The sequence below is a fragment of the Pleurodeles waltl genome, chromosome 4_2, assembly GCF_031143425.1.
Source record: "Pleurodeles waltl isolate 20211129_DDA chromosome 4_2, aPleWal1.hap1.20221129, whole genome shotgun sequence".
Lineage (NCBI taxonomy): Eukaryota > Metazoa > Chordata > Amphibia > Caudata > Salamandridae > Pleurodeles > Pleurodeles waltl.
This window is the reverse complement of record NC_090443.1, coordinates 364,801,199-364,819,197: the sequence shown is the minus strand read 5'-3', so window position 1 is coordinate 364,819,197 and position 17,999 is coordinate 364,801,199. Positions and strand designations below refer to the sequence as shown.

The following is a 17,999-nucleotide window of genomic DNA, read 5'->3' as shown; positions in this document are numbered from 1 at the left end:
AGGGCTGCTGAAGGACATACAGAAGACCATGAGGGACACCGTGGCACTCCAAGGGGCCCCTGACACTAGCCTGGACGATGAACTGCCCACCACCTTCGCCGGTGCTAGTGGACAGGACGCCCCGCCACAGGACCACCACACCAGCACCCCACCCCCTGCAGACGGAGAACCACCCCGCCAGCGGTCCCTGAGATCCAGGAACAGGACAGAGCAAGATGGCAAGACCCCCGCCAGGAAATGAGACCACCCTGATTGTCATCCCACTGTCCCACTTTGTTACCCAGTCCAGATTAGAACTGTCCCAGCTCCACTTCCTATGCCCATATGGGCAGTGCACCTGTGAGACTAATAGACTGGACTCTGCCATGGACATTCCTCCACCATCACCCATCACCATTTTGCCACCCCCTCCAATAATTAGCACTTCAATAAACACCCTTAAACCACAAAACAATCTGGAGTCAGTCTGTGATTTTGTAAATGTGTATTATCTATGACAATGACAAAATCCGTTTGAAAATGTAATGTCAACATACCTATGTAACACATCACAAGCCCATGAAGGATGCAAGCAGATGGCACACGTTGGTAACCACACCTGTGAAACCGTAATGGAAATGTACCACTCAGTTAGCAAATACTGCTTCAAATTGACAGACAGGATAGAGGTAGAAGTGTGAAAGTAAATATAATAGTAAAAAAATTGTTCTCACCTGTGTGTCACTGGAAATATTGCTGTATGACAGAGTCCCTGTTATCAATGTCTTCTTCCTCTGCTTCCTCCTCATCACTGTCCACAGGCTCCACAGCTGGCACAACACCGTCATCTGGACCATCCTCCTGCAGAAAAGGCACCTGGCGTTGCAAAGCAAGATTGTGAAGCATACAGCAGGCGATGATGATCTGGCACACCTTCCTTGGTGAGTAGAATAGGGAACCACCTGTCATATGGAGGCACCTAAACCTGGCCTTCAGGAGGCCGAAGGTGCGTTCGATCACCCTCCTAGTCCGCCCATGGGCCTCATTGTAGGGTTCCTCTGCCCTGGTCCTGGGATTCATCACAGGGGTCAGTAGCCATGACAGGTTGGGGTAACCAGAGTCCCCTAATAGCCACACCCCGTGCCTCTGGAGTTGACCCATCACATAAGGGATGCTGCTATTCCGCAGGATGTAGGCGTCATGCACTGAGCCAGGGAAAATAGCATTTACCTTGGAGATGTACTGGTCTGCCAAACATACCATCTGTACATTCATGGAATGATAACTCTTCCGGTTCCTGTACACCTGTTCACTCCTATGGGGGGGGGACCAAAGCCACATGGGTCCCATCAATGGCACCTATGATGTTAGGGATATGTCCCAGGACATAGAAGTCACCTTTCACTATAGCCAAATCCTCCACCTGAGGGAAAACGATGTAGCTCCTCACGTGTTTCAGCAGGGCAGACAACACTCTGGACAATACGTTGGAAAACATAGGCTGGGACATCCCTGATGCCTTGGCCACTGTTGTCTGAAATGACCCACTTGCTAGGAAATGGAGTACTGACAGCACCTGCACTTGAGGGGGGATTCCTGTGGGATGGCGGATTGGTGACATCAGATCTGGCTCCAACTGGGTACACAGTTCCTGGATTGTGGCACGGTCAAACCTGTAGGTGATGATTAAATTTCGCTCCTCCATTGTCAACAGGTCCACCAGCGGTCGGTACACCGGAGGGTTCCGCCATCTCCTCACATGTCCCAGCTGACAGTGCCTAGGAAGGACAACAGCGACCACAGAGTCAACCAATTCTGAGGTATGTAGCCACAGCTACACAGAACACAACACAAAATACAAAAATATTCTTGTATGTGTGTTGCGTCCAGGCCTAGGTATGTGTGACGCAGTTGTAAATGAAGCCATGTGGGCCCCTGAAATGGCAGATGCCTGACCTCTAAAGTGGGACAATGGGATGTGAGGTAACTGCGCTGGCGGTGTACACCGTCGAGGTAGGCGGTCGAAGACCGCGGCGCAATGCTGCATTGGTTAACATTGGACCCTATGGGTCCCAGGAGCCAATGACGAAGTGCGCCGGCGGTGATGATACGCCCCGCCGCGGACGTCACCACCGCGGACGTGACTGCCATTTTCTATCTGTTCAATCACTCGATACCTGATCTTCAACAGGAGAGGACCTACACTGCAAGTGCTGCTGTGACCTCGGTCTGGAAGAGACAATGGCTCGTGCATCTGGGGAAAGGGCCCCTGCCTTCACTGCACAGGATTTAGAGAAGCTCGTGGACGGGGTCCTCCCCCAGTATACGCTACTCTACGGTCCTCCAGACCAACAGGTGAGTACATAGGGTGCAAGTTGTATGGGCAATGCCTGGGTGGAGAGGGCTGGATGTAAATAGGAAGGGGGCAGAGTTATGCGAGCATGAAGGACTGTGAATGCATGTGCCACATGGCAAGGGTAGGGATGTGGGCCACTCACTTTGATGGTGCAGTTGGTAATGACTTCTCTTCTTCCCCTGTACATTTCATGTAGGTCCGCGCCCACCAGAAGAAAGATATTTGGCGTGCCATCGCCAAGGACGTCCGGACCCTGGGGGTCCACCAGAGACGGAGCACCCACTGCCGTACAAGATGGGAGGACATTCGCCGCTGGAGCAAGAAGACGGCGGAGGCTCAGCTGGGGATGGCCTCCCAATGTGCGAGGGGTGCCCGCCGCACCATGACCCCCCTGATGTTCTGGATCCTGGCGGTGGCCTACCCTGAGTTGGATGGGCGCATGAGGGCATCACAGCAGACACAAGGGGGTGAGTACACTCACATTCTCATGACTTTGCACGCAGTGGAGGGGTCTGGGTGGGGGAGGAGGGCTGTGGGTTTCCCTAGGCCAGGGCGAGTTCTGTAGGCTAGGCCCCTCCGTAATGCAGGCCATGTGCCACTCCACTCCACCTCTGTAGAGTGCCAAGTACAGGTATACATGCCCCTGTGTCATCTATGTGGGCAGATGACACTCATAGGCAAGTAGGCCATATCCCAGGAACTGCATCTGTAGAGGCCAAGAGCGCGGCGTAGTGCAGGGGGCTGCTGTGTCTGTATTGTCCGCCAACGGTAGCGTTAAGCCATGCACTCAACCTGCCTTTCTTTTGTTTCCCCACCCCTTTTTGTCATCTCCCTGTTCTTTTGTGCATCAGCATCATCAGGCGGAGGTACAGGGGCACCGGAGCACGAGGGGGCTGCGTCCCACATGGCCATGGAGGGCCACACCACGGACTCCGAACACACCAGTGGGACGGATGGCGAGGGGAGCTTCACGGAGGTCAGCGGATCAGCAAACAGCGACACAGACTCGTCCTCCGATGGGAGCTCCCTTGTGGTGGCGGCATCATCTGTGCCCCCCACTTCTACAGGTACAGCCGCCACCCCCCCTACCAGCACCGCCCTCCCACCAGCCCCTCAGCCTTCGCCCCGTGCCCGCTCACCCAGGAGGGTGGGCATCACCTTCGCCCCAGGCACCTCAGCCCCTGACCCTGTCACCCCTGCTGCCCTCAGTGAGGAGGCCATTGACCTCCTCAGGTCACTCACTGTTGGGCAGTCTACCATTGTGAATGCCATCCAGGGTGTATAGAGAGAGTTGCAACACACCAATGCATTCCTGGAAGGCATTCATTCTGGTCAGGCTGCCCATCATCGAACCCTGCAATCTCTGGCCTCAGAACTGATGGCAGCCATTGTCCCTGTGTCTAGCCTCCTCCCTCCAACTTCCTCCAACCAGACCCAATCCCCAGTACCTCAACCTATCCCCAGCACACCATCAGATCAGCCTGCACACAAGTCAACACACAAGGGCTGCTCAGGCAAACATAGGCACCACACATCCCACAGGCACTCACACAAGCATCACCCACATACAGACACAGCAACATCAACTGCCTCCACAGTGTCCCCCTCCTCGTCGTCTCCCTCCTCCCTCCCAGTGTCGTCTACACTCTCACCTGCATGCACTACCACTACAGCCACTAGGACTCGCACAAGAACACCCAGCACCACACCCCGCTCACCTGCACTCACCACCCTCACTACCATTTACACGTCCCCTGTGTCCTCTCCCAGTGTGTCTGTGACGCCCCCTCCCAAAGTACACAAACGCGGGCACACACACACCCAACATCCATCCACCTCACGACAGCCTCCAGAACATGCACCTGCACCCAAAGCATCAAAAGTTACACCTCCTACAACCACCTCCTCTTCCTCCACTCCCAGACCCCCTCCAGCAACCCATCCCAGTGTTCGTCAGAAACTTTTCCTGAGCAACCTTGACCTCTGTCCCATCACCCCCCTCCAATTCATAGGTCCCGTAGTAGCACCTCAGCCAAAAAGATTCCGGTACCAGTGTTGCCTGTTCGAGGTATGTGGAGTGCACCGGGCACCAGGGCAGCCAGTGTGACACGGAGCCAAAGCACTGCCAGTCCACCCCCTGTGAAGCACCAGACGTTGGACAGTGCCCGACGGGAGAGGGGGAAGACAACTGCCGGCAAAACCGCCCACAAGGGTCCCGGGGGGAGTGTCGAGTCAGCTGTGACTCCTCCCAAGGTGGTGAAGGGGCAGAAGAAGTCTCCAAAGTCTGGGAAGAGCAGCACGGCAGAGAAGGCCGCCATCCTCCCCGCTGCCCAAGATGCCACCGCCAGCCCCATCGTCACTGGTCAGGAGACCACCGCCAGAGTCAGTGCCCAGGAGGGCAGCTCAATCGTCACTGGTCAGGAGACCACCGCCGGAGTCAGTGCCCAGGAGGGCAGTGACCACCACCGGAGTCAGTGCCCAGGAGGGCAGCACAATCGTCACTGCTCAGGAGACCACCGCCGGAGTCAGTGCCCAGGAGGGCAGCACAATCGTCACTGGTCAGGAGACCACCGCCGGAGTCAGTGCCCAGGAGGGCAGTGACCACCACCGGAGTCACTGCCCAGGAGGGCAGCACAATCGTCACTGGTCAGGAGACCACCGCCAGAGTCAGTGACCAGGAAGGCAGCACAATCGTCACTGGTCAGGAGACCACCGCCGGAGTCAGTGAACAGGAGGGCCCCGGCAGCCACAGCCCCGCTGGGCAATGAGGGACCTCCATGGCACACACCGCTGCACAGGTCAGAGACAGCAAAGTCAAGCACCGCTGAACAGGGCAAGCACCGCTGAACAGGGCAAAGACCACCATGGCAAGCACCGCTGAACAGGGCAAAGACCGCCATGGCAAGCACCGCTGAACAGGGCAAGCACCGCTGAACCTGGCAAAGACCGCCATGGCAAGCACCGCTGAACAGGGCAAAGACCGCCATGGCAAGCACCGCTGAACAGGTCAGAGACAGCAAAGTCAAGCACCAGTGAACAGGGCAAGCACCGCTGAACAGGGCAAAGACCGCTGAACAGGGCAAAGACCGCCATGGGAAGCACCGCTGAACAGGGAAGCACCGCTGAACAGGGCAAGCACCGCCAACTCAAGCACCGCTAGCCCATGAGCGGCAGGGGCAGTGACGCAACAGGGACCGTCACGGGGTGAGTGATGCACTCTGGGCACCAGTCCCCCTCCAGAACCAGTGGAGACATGCATCCACTCTGTCTGTCCTGCACAGGATGAAGCACTCTGGGCACCAGTCCCCCTCCAGAACCAGTGGAGACATGCATCCACTCCGTCTGTCCTGCACAGGATGAAGCACTCTGGGCACCAGTCCCCTTCCAGAACCAGTGAAAACATGCATCGACTTGAGAGACTGCAGCTTTGCACTCCCCAGGATGGTACAGTGGGCAAACCACCCACTGTAGAGACTTGAGAGACTGTGGCTTTGCACTCCCCAGGATGGTACAGTGGGCAAACCACCCACTGTAGAGAATTGAGAGACTGTGGCTTTGCACTCCCCAGGATGGTACAGTGGGCAACCTACCCACTGTAGAGACTTGCGAGACTGTGGCTTTGCACTCTCCAGGATGGTACAGTGGGCAAACCACCCACTGTAGAGACTTGAGAGACTGTGGCTTTGCACTCCCCAGGATACATCAATGGGCATGGAGCCCCGTCGTGGATCTGGTGTGGTGCAGTCATCCGGCTGAGGTGCCCCCCTTCCCTTCCCCCTGAGGTGCCTGTTGTATTTCTATCTGATGCCCCTGCAGTGTTCTCTCCATTTCAGGACAGGTATCGTGTGTGGGCCTCGCCCATGCATTTTGGGCCCAGTGGTCCATGGACATTGAAATGTGCATACCTGCACTACTTATTGTGATGTATATATTTGGAATGTGTATATATTGATTTATATATGAGCTTACTGTATTTTGATACATTACAATGTTTGAACTCATTTCCTTTTGTCTTAGCATTCTTCCGGGGGGGGTTGGGGGTTGTTACTGTGATGTTCGGAAATGCATTGGTGTGTGTGTTGTAGTGGGTGAGGGTCGGGTTGGGGGTGGGGGTGTTGCGTGTGTGTGTCCGTGACTTTTGCCTCCCCCCTCCCCTATGTCATAGGTGCAGTACTCACCGCTGTCTTCGGCACCGCCGTTGCTGATGTTCGTAGAGGAGCAGGAAGACAAGTGCAGGGAGTATTTGGAGTTCTGGTTCCATGGGGCCCTCCTTCCTCGTGGAGTTTGTTCAGGTGAGCGTTTTCCCATTGAAATGGCTGTTTCCACCGTGTTTTTATCCACGGTGAATCCGCCCCAGAAAAGGTGGCGGATTGGCCTGTTGTAATACTGTGGGCGGTACTTTGTCTTCCGCCTGTCTGTTGGCGGTGACCGCCGCGCTTCTTGTCTGTACCGCCGTGGCAGTCAGAGTGTTAAAGTGGCTGTCTATGTTGGCGGTTTCCGCCACGGTCATAATTCCCTTTTTTTTCCCGCCGGCCTGTTTGTGGTATTACCGCCGCTTTAACACCGTCCACCAGGGTTGTAATGACCCCCACAATTATGAGACAGGGATGACCAATTTATGTGGCAAGAAAAGCCCTGTTATTAACTTACAATGCCAATAGCTCTAACTCAAGAAAATGCGAGACCTATTGCATTGCAAATGCTTGTTTTTAATGTTATTTATTTTATGTACCCCCACACGTGTGCATGCACCCATCCCTTGACCATTTTTTTGCACCACCACTCTCTGTAGTTGCCAGCCACCTCCATTCTTACCCCTTCTTTACAATGCTTTGCTGAGACTTAGAACTTTTTCTCCTGACCTCAAGAAGAAGACTCTAGATAGTGCTTCGGTCAAACTGATGCCTTCCGTTTTTGCTTACTTTTTGCCAACTATGGGTAGTCACCTTTGGCCCCAGATGTTAATTTCCAAAATTCTTTTGTAGTTTTCTTTTTACTTTTTGCCCACATGCGCTTTAGCCCAGCACATGTTAAATTTTGACTTGCTAATTTGTAGGGTGTTTCCCTTCCCTTCTCCTAGCTAGCTAAACTAATTGGATTTAAATTGTCTTCATGCTTAAAAGAACTGAACAGCGATTTTTTTCCACCCATCAGATTATCTTGTTGATGTTTGTGTTTTCATTGTTGAATGCTTAGTCCTTTTGATGTTAGTTTGTTTGAATCTTTTCTGTCACTGTGGATAAGTAAATGTTACCCCTCCGAAGTCCGACGCTTTCCCTACTGTTGCATACACTTGATTGGGAATAGTAAATTCTACCCCTTCGGAGTCCAGCACTCTCCCTACTGTTGCACAGTCTGAACTGGGAATAGTACATTTTAACCCTCCAGAGTCCAACGCTTTCCCTACTGTAGTACAGCCTGGAGTGGGAATAGTACATTTTACCCCTCTGGAGTCCAATGCTTTCATTTACCGTTGGACAGACTGGAGTGGGATTACAAATTTTTACCTTTTGGAGTTCAACGCTTTCCATACTGTTGTACCAACTGGACTGTGAATACTAAATTTTACCCCTATGAAGTAGAATGATATTATTACCAGACTTTATTATATTTATTAATGTTGTTTGGATTTATGCAATATTATTATGTGAATATTGTTTTTAAGGTTACAGGAAAATTATATTTAGGCTCAAATTTCACTCGTACAAAACCATAGTAATTCTGAGCTAACTATAACTTACACCCCTGCAATGTACTGCTTATGACCTCACATATTACATCACTCATGACATGGTCAGTGACATCACTGATGACATCTCTGATGAATGGGCCCCCATGTTCTGTTCAGGAGCTCTCAGGCCAGAGACATGCCACCCGTGCAAGGTGTTGGAGGGGGCTCTGGTGTGGGTGGGGGTGGTCCTGGGGCTTGGGGTGGGCACCTGTGGACTCTTTCCATGATGTTTGACCATGGAAATGGGTCCACACGGTTCAGGGGACAGAGGCACAGGACAACAGGGAAAAAGGGAGGACTGATGTGCGACAGGGGGAGGACAGGCCCAGGGAACCAACTCTCCAGGAGGCACTTACCACGATCCTAGGAGCATACCAACATTCCCAGGATACGCTGGGCCAGATACTGGACAAGCTGTAGGAGAACATGCGGCTGCAGGAGGGACAGTACCTGGGGATCAGGGAGGACTTGAAGGACATCAACACCACCCTGGTCTCCATTGCAGGGGTGCTGGCAGACATGGCCAACACTATGAGGGAGGCTCTGGCACACCATCGGGCCTCTGCCACTAGCCAAACCGATGAACAGCCCTCCACCTCTGCTGCCGCTAGTGGACAGGAGGCCCTGCCACAGGACCAACAGGCCACCAGCACCTCTCCCCCTGCAGAAGGAGAACTGCCCTGCAAACGTTCCCTGTGATCCAGGCAGAAGCCAGAGACTATTGCCAAGACCCCCAGAAGGAAATAAGACTCTCCTGATTTTCACCCTTGTGTTCCACTCTGTCACCCTGTCCACCTTGTACTGCCATTGCTCCCCTTCCTATGCCCCCTTGAACAATGCACCTGTGATACAAATAGACTGGACGCTAACATGGACTTTCCTCCACAATCACCCCAGCCCATTGCACATCCCCCTCTACTTCTTAGCACTTAAATAAACACCCTTTGAAAAAATACAAGTATGGAGCATGTCAAATGATTTAAGTATGCATTTGTTTAACAAGGTTTAAACATTGAAAATCAACTGTACGGTAATGTATACATAGGCTGCAGTCAACACACCAGGTGCAATAGTGGGGCACAAATATCTGAAAATATAGATGCCAAAGGGTACAGTGAGTGGCCATAGAAGTGGGAAAATCAGCCTGCCAGTGACAATGTCAAACACAAAATAGTCATTTCAATGTGAACTTACACTGTCTTACCTGTGTGTCTTTGAAAGTATTGTCGAATTATTGCACTTCTGTTGTCCTCATCCTCATCATCTGCCTCCTCATTTTCACTGTCCACAGGGTCCACTGCTGCCACTCTGGAGTTGAGCCATCACATATGGGATGCTGCTATTCCTCAGGATAAAGGCTTCATGCACAGACCCAGGATATTTTGCATTGACCTGGGAGACGTACTGGTCCGCCAGGCATACCATCTGCACATTCATGGAGTGAAAGGTCTTTCTATTTCTAAACACCTGTTCATTCCGCGGGGGTGAAAGCAATATGTGTACCATCAATTGCCCCAATAATGTTGGGGATATGTCCCATTGCATAGAAATCAGCTTTCACTGTGGCCAAATCCTCCACCTGGGGGAAAACGATGAAGCTGCACATGTGTTTAATCAGGGCAGATAACACTCTGGTCAGCACTATTGAGAACATTGGCTGAGACATTCCAGCTACCAAGCCCACTGTCACTTGGAAGGAGCCAGTTGCCAGGGAATGGAGCAAAGATAGCACTTGCACAAGAGGGGGGATCCCAGTGGGGTGACGGATAGAAGATATTAGGTCAGGCTCCAATTAGGCACACAGTGATTGTGGCCCTGTCAAGTCTATAGGTGAGGATAATGTACCTGTCCTCCATTGTTGCCAAGTCCACCAGGGGTCTGAACACGGGGGGATGTCTCCATCTGCTATTCATCCACAGTGGTTGCAATCTATGGGGCAAAATGTTGAGCAGCTGGTCAGTATCACTTATTTCCAACCGCTACACATCACTGCATGTTGTGATTGTAACAGTATTTTGCTGGAGATGTCCAAATGGTGCATATGTGTACTGTGACGCAGTTAGAAGCCATGGCCTGCGCCCCCCTTGAAATGGTGTCCGCCTGCCCTGTTTGGAGGGACAGGTGGAAATGAAGTAATTCTGCTGACATTATGCACCGTTGCAGGAGGCGGTCGAAAACCACCACACAACTCCTCATTGGTTAACATTGGGCCCTATGGGGTACAATGGCCAGTGGTGATGTACGCCGGCGGTGACGGTATGCACCGTCGCGGACGTCACCGCCATTTTCTATCTGTTCACTCACTTGCTACCTGACCTTCAACAGGAGAGGACCTACACTGCATGTGCTGCTGTGACCTGTGTCTGGAACTGACCATGGCTCGTGTCACTGGGGAAAGGGCCCCTGCCTTCACCTCTGCGGAGTTAGAGAGACTGGTGGATGGGGTCGTACCCCGGTACCGAATGCTGTATGGGCCTCCAGACCAACAGGTGAGTACTCTGTGAGTACAATGCATGGGGCGTTAATGCATGGAGTGCTGTGTGTGAAGGCCTCATGTAGGGGGGAGTGGATGGGCCCTGGGCAGCGTGCAGCATGTATGGTGAGCCATGTCTGTGCTAATGGGGATGGGAAGCGGCATGGTGGGCCATGCGTGTAACAGGCAGGACAGTCGGACTAATACCTTTCCCTGTGTCCATTTTCCTGCAGGTCAGCGCTGATTATAAACAGGGCATATGGCGTGCCATCGCCAAGGACGTGCGGACCCTGGGGGTTTATGGCAGGCGGAGCACCCACTGTCGCAGATGGTGGGAGGACCTGAGACGCTGGGCACAGAAGACGGCGGAGGCCCAGCTGGGGATGGCCTCCCAATGAGGAAGTGGTGCCCGTTGCACCCTGACCCCCCTGATGAACCGCATACTGGCGGTGGCCTATCCGGAGCTGGATGGGTGCTTGGGGGCATCACAGAAGCCACAAGGGGGTGACTACAGTGCCCCAATATACAACTTGCGCATGGTGGGGTGGCATCCAGGTGGGGGATGTGGGCCTGTGGGTGCCCCTAGGCCAGGCCTGACATTGCAGAGTAGGTCCCATGTTGGGCAGGTTTCTGATGTAAAATACCTCCACCAAGCTAGTAGGCATCCACTACTGGGAAGGGGTCTGTGGGTCTCAGGTATGCTGCAATTGGCGTTAGGTGTCCCTTTCCATGGCCTGGTGACTAGCATTGTGACTGGTAGTGCATTGGCGAGTGTGTAGGGCTGTTCCCTGTGTGTGTGTGTGTGTGTCGTGTACGCACATCAGTGGTGTTGTTGCCACCATTGACTTCCCCCCCTTTTTGTTTTGTCACCCTGTCCTTAGCATCATCTGGCGGAGGAGCAGAGGCACCGGTGACGGAGGGAGCTGCATCCCACAGGACCCAGGAGGCCGAATCCACCAACGGTGAGGGCACCAGTGGGATGGAGGGAGAGGGGAGCGCCACAGCGGAGACAGGATGGGACAGTTCGGACACGGATTCCTCCTCTGATGGAAGCTCCCTGGTGGTGGTGAACACCTCTGTGCCCACCCCAGCTACAGGTACAGCCCGCACCCCCCATACCAGCACTGCCCTCCCAGCAGCCCCTCAGCCAGTTTCCCGTGCTCGCTCACCCAGGAGGGTGGGCATCTCCTTCGCCCCCGGCACCTCAGGCCATGCCCCAGTTAGCCCTGCTGCCCTGAGTGAGGAGGCTATTGACCTCCTGCGATCCATCTCTGTTGGGCAGTCAACCATTGTGAATGCCATCCAGGGAATGGCAGCCCAAATGCAACAGACAAATGCATTCCTGGAGGGCACTCACACTGGCATGGCGGCCCAACATAGATCAATCCAGACTCTGGCCTCCTCTCTGATGGCAGCCATTGTCCCTGTTTCTAGCCTCCCCCCTCCAACTTCCTCTACCCAATCCCATTCCCCTCAACAACATCCTAACCCAAGCACACAGTCAGACAAGCATGCACCTAGGTCAACACACAAGAGTGGACATGGCAAACACAAGCACCACACTTCATCTCACAGGCACTCGCACAAACACTACCCAGAATCGGACATACCAACATCCACTGCCTCCACTGTGGCCCCCTCCTCCTCATCCTCCACCTCCCTCCCAGTTGCGTCTACACTCACACCTGCATGCACTACATCCTCATCCACTACCCCCATTACCAGCACACCTAACAGCACACGCCCCTCACTGGCAGTCACCACCCCCACTTCCATGCACACGTCCCCTGTGTCCTCTCCCACTGTGTCTGTGCCCCCTTCTCCCAAAGTACACAAACGCAAGCACTCAGAAACCCGACAGCCATCCACCTCACAACAGCATCCAGCCCATGCACCTGCACTCAAACACAGCAGACTGACACCTCCTACCACCACTCCCTCTTCCTCCACTTCCAAACCATCTCCCTCTTCCCGACCCCAATGTCCCTAAGAAGCATTTCTTCGCCAACATTGACCTCTTCCCTAGCCCCCCCGTCCTTCACGTCAGGCCAGGGTGGTCAAAACCCAGGCAAGCACCTCAGCCACCCAGTCCAGGTGCGCAGTAGTGTCCACAGCTACACCAGGTGGGAGAGGATCCCGGGCACCAGGCAGCCACACTGATAGGGTGCCTGCACCACGTGCTGCAAGGAAGGCACGGAGGCACCCCCAGCTGCTGCAGGGAAGGGCAAGGAGGCACCCCCAGCTGCAAAAAGGAAGGGCAAGGAGGCACCCCCAGCTGGTAAAAGGAAGGGCATGGAGCAATCCCCGGCTGCTGAGAGGAAGGGCAAGGAGCAATCCCCAGCTGCTGCCAAAAGGAGCAAGGATCCATCCCCATCTGCTGGTAAAAGGAAGGGCTAGGGGCCTGCACAGCAGGCAAAAAAGGACAAGAGGCCTGGTGCTGGGACTCAGTCGGAGCCCCCACCACCAACCATGGTGGTTCAGCCGTCCGAGGCTGCAGGGAAAGGGCTGGAGCCTCCCCCCACCACTGCCAGCACCACCACCAGCACCACTGCCAGCAGCAGCAGCCCCAGTGGGCAGCCGTCCAAGGCTGCAGGGGAAGGGCTGGAGCCTACCCCCACCACTGCCAGCACCGCCACCAGCAGCACTGCCAGCAGCAGCAGCCCCAGTGGGCAGTCGTCCAAGGCTGCAGGGGAAGGGCTGGAGCCTCCCCTCACTGCTACCAGCACCGCCACCAGCAACACTGCCAGCAGCAGCAGCCCCAGTGGGCAGCCGTCCGAGGCTGCAGGGGAAGGGCTGGAGCCTACCCCCACCACTGCCATCACCGCCACCAGCACCACTGCCAGCCGCAGCTGCCCCAGTGGGCAGCCGTCCGAGGCTGCAGGGGAAGGGCTGGAGCCTGCCCCCACAACCACCAGCACCACCACTGCCACCACTGAGCAGCCTTCACCGCCGGCGGACAGTGTGTAGTCCTGCGTCCATGGGCTGTAGTGCGGCCTGGCCCTGGCAAATCCTGTGGGTCTGACACCCAGGTGAGAGACTGTGACCTTGCACTCCCCAAGATCTGAATCACAGGGCATGTTGCCCCCTCCAGAACCAGTGGAGAAACCATCCACTCAACCCATCCTTCCCCGGAAAAAGCTCACTGGGCACAATGCCCCCTCCAGAACCAGTGGAAGAAGCCATCCATTCACCACATCCTTCCCAGGATGAAGCTCACTGGGCACAATGCCCCCTCCAGAACCAGTGGAGAAGCCTTCCACTCACCCCATCCTTCCCAGGATGAAGCTCACTGGGCAAAATGCCCCCTCCAGAACCAGTGGAAGAAGCCATCCACTCACCTCATCCTTCCCAGGTTGAAGCTCACTGGGCACAATGCCCCCTCCAGAACCAATGGAAGAAGCCATTCACTCACCCCATCCTCCATAGGAAGGAGCTCACTGGGCACAATGCCCCCTCCAGAATCAATGGAATAAGTCACCCACTTGAGAGACTGTGGCCTTGCACTCCCCAGGACCAAGCAGTGGGCAAAACACCCCCTTGGGAGACTGTGGCCTTGCACTCCCCATGACCAAGCAGTGGGCAAATCACCCACTTGAGAGACTGTGGCCTTGCACTCCCCAGGACCAAGCAGTGGGCAAATCACCCACTTGAGAGACTGTGGCCTTGCACTCCCCAGGACCAAGCAGTGGGCAAATCACCCACTTGAGAGACTGTGGCCTTGCAATCCCCAGGACCAAGCACAGCGCATGTTGGCCCCTCCAGGAACTGTGGCATTGTACCATCTTCCGGCTTAGGTGCCCCCCATTCCCCCTCCCCCTGAGGTGCCTGTCTATTTTCGACCTGATGCCCCTGCAGTGTTCTCTCCGTGTTGTTGCAGGAGTGAGGTTGGGCCTTTGACTTTGTGATGTGGCCCTGTGGCCCACGGACATTGAGGACTGGACATTGTCCCTTGCATTGTAACTATGTATATACTTTTTGATTTGGATGCATGTATTTCATCTAATATGTATCTTATTACAGCTTTTTTACACTATAGTAGTTGTCCTTGCATTATTCCTGTGGGGTACGGGGTGTATATGTTATGTTACTGCATCTGGTTGTGTGTATGGTGTTGGGGGTGGGGGTGTTGCGTTTTGCGTGTGTGTCACTCTCTTCCCCCCCTCCCATGTGTGCTAGGTGGCAGTACTCACTGTGGTCGTCTTTGCCGGCGTTGATGTTCGTAATGGAGCAGAAGGTAGAAGAGCATGGGGAAGACTTGCAGCTCAGGCTCCATGGCGGCGTGGTTCTTCCCTTAGTCTCCAGAGGTGAGTTGTTTCCCTTCTGTGCAGTGTTTCTGCCATGGTTTTGATGTCATTGGTACGGCCCCGGAAAAGGTGGCGGATAGGTGTGTCATATTGCTGTGGGCGGTACATTGTCTGCCGCCTGGCTGTTGGTGATTACCTTCATGGTGCCTGTTGGTTTTGCCCTAGCGGTCGGTGTGTTAAAGTGGCTGTCTGTCTGAGCTGTTTTCACCGTGGTCATAATTTCATGTTTTTTACCGCCGGCCTGTTGGCAGTATTACCGCCGCCTTATCACCGACTGCCAGGGTTGTAATGAGGGCCTAAATTATAATATTGGACAACATTTGTTAATTCCCAAAATATTTAAAGGGATTCTATACAGTGATTTGTTAACATTGATTAATGATGTTATGCCATCATTTCATAGGTGGTACTGGTAGATAGCCCTTTCCTCTGCCTGTGGTGGTTATTTTTTAATTATATTTGCAAGACTTTGCCCTACAGCTTGTGCTGTTGATCTGGATTTGGTATTAAACTGCTCAGAAGCACAGAAGCAGACACACTCCCATGGTCCGGTGTGTTAATGCGTTTCTGGGGAAAAAACCACCATCATTCCTATTAAGTGCCTCCAGTTGTTTAGCAGGGTCTAGGAAACCCTGTACATACAACAACCTTGCACACACAAGCACAACACCTATTCAGAAGGCTGGGTTCCATACTAGTAGGGCATAAGCATTCTCAATGTAATTTTTTCCACTGTCATCTGGAATATCCCAGCATATATAAATCTCACTTGTTCAGAAAAAAAACGTAGGTTGTCGATACCTCAATAAAGCTGTTGAATTTGACCTTCACACAGGTGAGGTAACAATCGCAACTTCTATCCCATCCCGTCAAACAGGGGGTACCTATCACCTCCATGTTGATGCATATCACAAAAATGTCCTACTCTTGCGATGAGATAGTATCTCAATAAGGAGTGAAGTAGCATGGGATCATGCAGGCAGGTGTCAGGTGTCTTCCTCCAGAGTTCCCCAAGGGTCCATCTAAATAAAGTCTTTGCTAACATTTCTTAATGGAAAGCATGAGTCATTCTGGAATGGCTGTGGGCCACTATCTGGAGCAGATCACACTCAGGAGAATGATGAAATAATATTATTTCTGATGCCCCAGATGTCACCTACCTGGATTAGAAGCCCGAACATTGCTGACTTGCAGATCTGGTGACTCTTCATCATTCGCTGCCCTTCAAAGCTGTTGAGCATGGCTTGTGCCTTATGTATCTTCCTGACGGACCTGACCTAGTGCTAGACTATGCATCCAATGAGCTGCTAAGGGTCGGGTCTATCCTCGAGAAGGGGGCTTTGCTCCATTCAGCAGTTATACTGTATGACTCCCCCTCTAGCTGGTCAGGGACAAAATCACTAAGGGTGCTTTGTAGACAATGAGCCAGAGAGCTCCTCAGTATTTAGTGCCTGAAAATTAAATAAACTCCAGGTTCCAGAACACACATGTAATTCCATAAAATGTATTTCTGTCAATGACTTTGGATGTGGTTCCACTCGCACTAGATTACTTTATCCATCATTATTGGCCAAAGACACAAAGATCTCCTTCCTCCTGGGCCTTCTAACAGTGGGGTGCCCAGAGTCTTACAACACAGAGTATCTACTGCAATCATATCTGCAATTAACATACAAATCCAATACACAGTAGGTGAGGTAGTCCTCCACCCTATCAACATTTTTTGTACCCTGCAAATGATGTTACAAATGGTGGCTATTCTTTGAAAGTCCCCGGGTTAAGTCGCTTTGCAGAATTAGTGTAGTATTTTTTAAGTGCCCCTTAAGAAATGCATATAAATTCTTTGTTTTTGTTTTCATTTCTGTGCCGTTTAGATACAATATAGCTTTCCCTATTTTTGAAAACTGAAATGCCATTAGAGGTCTGCAGACCTCACACTTGGGCTGGTTGGCAGTTATGGACATGGATGTCTGGCTCTGTGAAGCAGCAAACAATAATGTCTAAGACTACTTAAAAACATTTAATATGGTAATTCTACATGAGCGTAGTTAACCGGAGGCGGAGAGTTGGCTTATCATACCTTAGCAGCAACAAGGCAACGAGGAGCACAAATATCACTGTAATTGTCAAAGTAAAGATGGCAATCGTCAATATGGGAAGTCCTGAAAAGGAGAAACAACAAACTGTAAATATCGAAGGAATACATGAATACAGCGAGTCTAAGCATGAAAGATCTGAAACAGATATGTGGATCTTCTCACACTAGAGTCACATCATAACTCTCTGCCCTTACTGGTGTCACATATATAGACCATAACATTGAATTCTGAAATATTATCTCTGAGGAGTTAATACTAGAAAGTGTATATACCTGCTTCCTGTTCATGCTGAAAAAAACAATAACCAACTTCTTAATTCTAACTGGAACACAGTTAAGCGATTGTGGATGATTCACTGCGAGGCAAGTACAGACGCCCTCTAGGTTGGGATGTTTGCTTTGTGTTGAATGCCCCGTCCTTCACCCACTCCCTCTTTCCCCTCTCACCTCAGATGGACATTTTTCCACCTGCATCTACTGCGTTGTTTCTTTATGTAGTGCAGGCGACCAAAAGCCGCCGGCAGAAAAACCTCTGCACAAAGGTCACGTACCCAGTTAAGCACCTCCAATATTTGGACCTCATGTGACAACGCATTTCCTCAGAGACACAGAATAGGTAAACCCCTTGATACATCAGGACCTGTGTTATGAAACATCCAAGCATCCACTCACAAATCCAGGAGAAGGACCAAGGCGCGAGTTGGAATTTCACAAGTAAGATGAAATAAGACAGCAATTCCACATCAGGCTGAACACCCAACGCTCAATTTCATAATCCCTACAGGACTGATGTGGGACATGTCAACATCAACATGCAGGTCCTACTGAAAAGCCCAGTAAGAAAGGACCATTTCATTTTTACTGAGTAAAAGTTTCTCCCCACATGATGAGCAAATAAAAGACATGGTTATTCTCACTGTAGCAAACTGAAGAAAAGAGTCCCGATATAATTTGCATATGAGTATATTTTATATAGATTTCTTGTAGTGTGCAAAATGAACAAAGGCAATAGAGCACTTTTCGGAGAAAGCAATTATTGTATAAATATAGGATTCAAA

The 17,999-nt window shown here is 52.3% G+C and overlaps 1 protein-coding gene across 1 annotated transcript in view; it reads right to left on the bottom strand.

Annotated features, from left to right (window-relative positions):
* The window catches only part of LOC138292721 (guanylyl cyclase C-like), a 453,160-nt gene that overhangs the window by 216,824 nt on the left and 218,337 nt on the right, over positions 1 to 17,999 (bottom strand). The window contains exon 11 of the mRNA XM_069231453.1: positions 16,924 to 17,005. Within this exon, the coding sequence (XP_069087554.1) occupies positions 16,924 to 17,005 (82 nt within the window). The remainder of the gene's footprint in view (positions 1 to 16,923; positions 17,006 to 17,999) is intronic.